The sequence below is a fragment of the Sinocyclocheilus anshuiensis genome, unplaced genomic scaffold (genome assembly GCF_001515605.1).
Source record: "Sinocyclocheilus anshuiensis isolate Anshui unplaced genomic scaffold, SAMN03320099.WGS_v1.1 scaffold326, whole genome shotgun sequence".
In the NCBI taxonomy this organism is placed as follows: domain Eukaryota; kingdom Metazoa; phylum Chordata; class Actinopteri; order Cypriniformes; family Cyprinidae; genus Sinocyclocheilus; species Sinocyclocheilus anshuiensis.
In genome coordinates, this window is record NW_015546098.1 from 1287554 (window position 1) to 1291883 (window position 4330).

A 4330-nucleotide genomic window follows, 5' to 3' on the forward strand; every position below is an offset into this window, starting at 1 on the left:
TGTGTGTGTGTGAGTGTGTGACCATCATTAGTGTATTATTGACAAAATTGTGATATCTATAGCACAGTATATTGCGATATCCTACCAGATGCTCTTTTTCATTAATTCAGAGCATGAGAAATCACGTATGTGAGGTCACACGTGTTCAACTTTTTCCTCTTGCACAAACAGCTGAGCTTTATTTAACTTCCTCCATCTCTTTGACGTGACTTTTAATAAGAGCAGGTCACAGCTGTGCTAAATGTAAAAATGTTTTAGAGCCTGTTTAGGCTCATGGGCTTGAGTCTCACTCAGTGTTCTGGCAGCAGTAAAGTAGTTATTTTTCCAGCGAGGTTTAGTATTATCACAAGGTTAGCAGCATCTCGCAGTGCACTGCACAAGACATGGTTAATGTTTCTATTTCTATTTTTTGGTTGTGTTTTACAAGTGTTTTAACCCTTGTTGATATACCGTGACTTTTTGGCTAAACTTCTCTGTGGTCATCATTCTCGGTCAATGCTGATTTTTATATTTTTCAGCTCAGTTTAGTAATATGGCCAAGCATATCACATTTTGGCCTGACTCTAACAATCTTCATGCTTTTATTAAATGTTCTTTTTCAGTTTGCTCAGATAAAAATATATGTATATAATTACCTTGGAGTCCAAAAATTGTAAATAAACATTTTAGTTCATTTTTATTTAATTTATTATTATTATTATTATTATTATTATTATTATGGTAATACTTTAAGGTGTCATTTGTTAACATTAGGGTTGCAAAGGGGTGGAACATTTCCGGTAATTTTCCAAAAATCCGTGGAATATTCAAAAAAAAAATTCCTGGAATGTTTCTGAAATTTACTGGAAATTTTCCACCTTTTTGCAACCCTAACATTAAAGTGTTAACTAACATGAATGAACAATACATGTCCTACAGTATTTATGCATCTTTGTTAATGTTAGTTTAGAAAAATACAGTCGTTCATTGTTTGTTCATGTTAGTTCACAGTGCATTAACTAATGTTAACAAGCACAACTTGTCATTTTAATAATGCATTAGTGAATGCTGAAATTAGCTAAGATTAATAAATGCAGTAGAAGTATGTTCATTCTTAGTTCATGTTAACTAATGAGGTTAACTAATGAACCTTATTGCAAAGTGTTACCATTATTATTTTATTTTAAAAAAGTATTTTTTATTTTAAAAGTGTTTTAATGATGTAATAGGAAATCCTTGATGTTTTTTAATATGTATGTTTCTTTCAGGAGGGAGGCTCAGGTTGATGTAGAAGGACAGTTTCTGGTCAGAATTATCTATGAAGATGCAAAAACATACGACCTTGTGGCTGCTGCAAGCAAAGTGCTAAGTAAGGTTGTTTTTGTTGTAGTTTTGGAAAGATGGAGGTAATCATTTGCTAAAACCTAAATCAAATTGATTTATTTACTTATGAAGTGGTTTAGAATTCAGAAGTGGCCTGTTAGAAATGTTCTGTTGTGAGAGAACAACATCATGATTAACTGGTATTATACAATGAAATGCAGAAAAATTACATAGTTTAAATTGAAAAATCTTTTCATTTTTTCTCTTGCCTGTTGATTTAAATATGGTTTCTTCTCCGCTAGAAATGGATGCCGGATGCATCTTGCAAATGTTTGGGAAAATGTTCTTTGAGTTCTGTCAGGAGTCTGGTTATGACACGATCCTCCGAGTGCTGGGCTCCAATGTCCGTGAATTCTTACAAGTAAGAGGCTACTGTTTTTATCACCCAAAAATCAGCAGCAGCAATGTTGAGAAAGTGACACGAGCAACACTGTCTGTTCTCTATTTCACACATTGCATGTAGTGTGCTGAGTTTTAGAAGAGTTAGAAATAATAAGAGTCTCAAGCTATTTTGTTAGATTGAACAATAAAAATGACATGTTGTGTGTTAGTGCAGATAAGTGACAATAACATCATCAGATATATTTTTTTAATTAATCCTTAATGTCCTTTTGTTGTTTTTTGTGACCAATTTGTGAAGCAATAATGTAAATTATAGAACTTTTTTTCATTTTGTGAAAAATTCCATACAGCTTTTCGGTAACACTTTACAATAAGGTTCCATTAGTTAATGTATTAACTAACAAGAACAAAAATGAACGATACATTTATTACAGTATTTATTAATCTTTGTTAATGTTAGTTAAGGAAAATACAGTTGTTCGTGTTAATTCACAGTGCATTGACTAATGTTATCAAGCACAAATTTTATTTTTAATAATGCATTAGTAAATGCTGAAATTAACATGAACTAAGATTAATAAATGCTGTAGAAGTATTGTTCATGCTTAGTTCATGTTAACCAAAGTAGTTAACTAATGAACCTTAAAGTGTTACCGCTTTTTCTATAGTGAAATTAAAAATTATTGTTAGGGAGTAACTTTAAAAACAGAGACACTTTGATTTTCATATATATTAAATATTTATATATATTTATTATAATTGTAATAATATATTTTTATATTTATATTTATTTGTTTAAATATTAATTTAATTAAATACTGCACTTTATTGTATGTGTAAATTTATGGTTAGTTGCAAATCTGTGTTTATAAAACGGAGAGTTCCGGTGCTTGATTCTGATTGGCTGAGCCACGTTCAAAGCTGTTGTAAATGACTCTACAAAGTAACATACACCTTTGTTTATGTTTGTGTGTTGCTCGGCAACCACTTTGTAGCAACCACAACTGTTTCTGAGGAGCTACATTGTTTGGTGGAAGAATACTGTTTTTATTAATATCATTACACTTTATTTGCTCCGTTTTATTTTGTGAAACCTTACTACGTATATGGAATAAACGTTTTATAAAAGCAATAAGCCCCGTGAAGCCGTGGTTTACAGTGAATTTATAACAGCTAAGGCTCCGCTTCGCGTTGCACCTAACAACGCTCCTTAGCTGTTATAAATTCACTGTAAACCGCGGCTTCACGGGGCTTATTGCTTTATTAGGTGTGCCTAACTTCATTGTTGCTGACCACTTTTTCAATTGGGTAGATTGATTTCACTACTTTAAATATTGAGTAGCATTTTGCAAACTGCAAACTAGATAACCGCTTTTCACTGCTTTTCCTCATACTCACTCAGTTCAGCTTAGCAGCAATCTGCTCTTTGCATCATCACATTAAGATCAGCTTGTTCTCTCCTTCAGAATCTGGATGCATTGCATGATCATCTAGGCACCATCTACCCCGGCATGCGCGCGCCCTCCTTCCGCTGCACGGATGCGGAGCGAGGGAACAACCTCATTCTGCACTATTACTCTGAGAGAGAGGGTCTTCAGGACATCGTCATTGGGATCATCAAGACGGTTGCGCAGCAGATTCATGGAACTGAGATTGAGATGAAGGTCTGCTTGTGCTGTGAGCGTCCTCCCATAGAGATAGATTTTTTTGAAAAGAACTTAGAACTTTTATTCAGCACGGATGCATTACATTGACTGAAAGTGACAGAAAAGACGAAAAAAAATAATCTGTTTCAAATAAATGCTGTTTGAACTTTCTATTCATTAAAGAATCATAAATAAAACATTGATAATAATAAACGTGAAAATTAAGACTGCGGTAATGATACTGAAAATTCACAAGAATAAACATTTTACAATATACTAGATGAGAAAACTGTACTTTTAAATGAATTAATCTATATATAATAACATGTATAATATATTCAAATAAGACTGAATGAGAAAACCGAACTTTTAAATTAATTATAATATTAGTAATAATATTTCTCAATATTACTTTTTAATAAACGCAGCCTTGGTGAGCAAAAGAGACTTCTTTTAATAACATGTTTAAATTTAAGAAATTCTTAAAAGTATATATATATATATACATTAAATATATATATATATATATATATATATATACACGTATAATCTTACTCTATAAAATATATATATATATATATATATATATACACGTATAATCTTAATCTATATATATATTAACATGTATAAATATATAAAAATAAGACAAACAAACAGTAATGTGCGTGCTAAATTCTGCAATCATCTAAACATGACTGGAGGTAGATTTTCTCTCGTTCTCACCGAGAGAGGCTCATCGATAAACAACATTATGATGAACTCCCTGCGGTTTATTCTTTGTCACCTCACTTCAGTCTCGGCCATATTTTTCAACTAAATCCCCCTCAGCCAATAAGAGCTAATCATCCCCCAGACTCTCTCTCTGTCTCTCTGTCTCTCTGTCTCTCTGTCTCTCACTCTCTCTCTCTCTGTCTCTCTGTCTCTCACTCTCTCTCTCTGTCTCTCTCTCTCTCTCCCTCACTCTCTCTCTCTCTGTCTCT

At 32.5% G+C, this 4330-nt stretch overlaps 1 protein-coding gene across 1 annotated transcript in view; it reads left to right on the top strand.

The window, feature by feature from the left end:
* LOC107700265 (guanylate cyclase soluble subunit beta-1-like) overlaps positions 1–4330 on the top strand; it is a 27661-nt gene that overhangs the window by 1145 nt on the left and 22186 nt on the right. The window contains exons 3-5 of the mRNA XM_016501870.1: positions 1248–1348; positions 1605–1723; positions 3171–3368. Of these exons, the coding sequence (XP_016357356.1) occupies positions 1248–1348; positions 1605–1723; positions 3171–3368 (418 nt within the window). The remainder of the gene's footprint in view (positions 1–1247; positions 1349–1604; positions 1724–3170; positions 3369–4330) is intronic.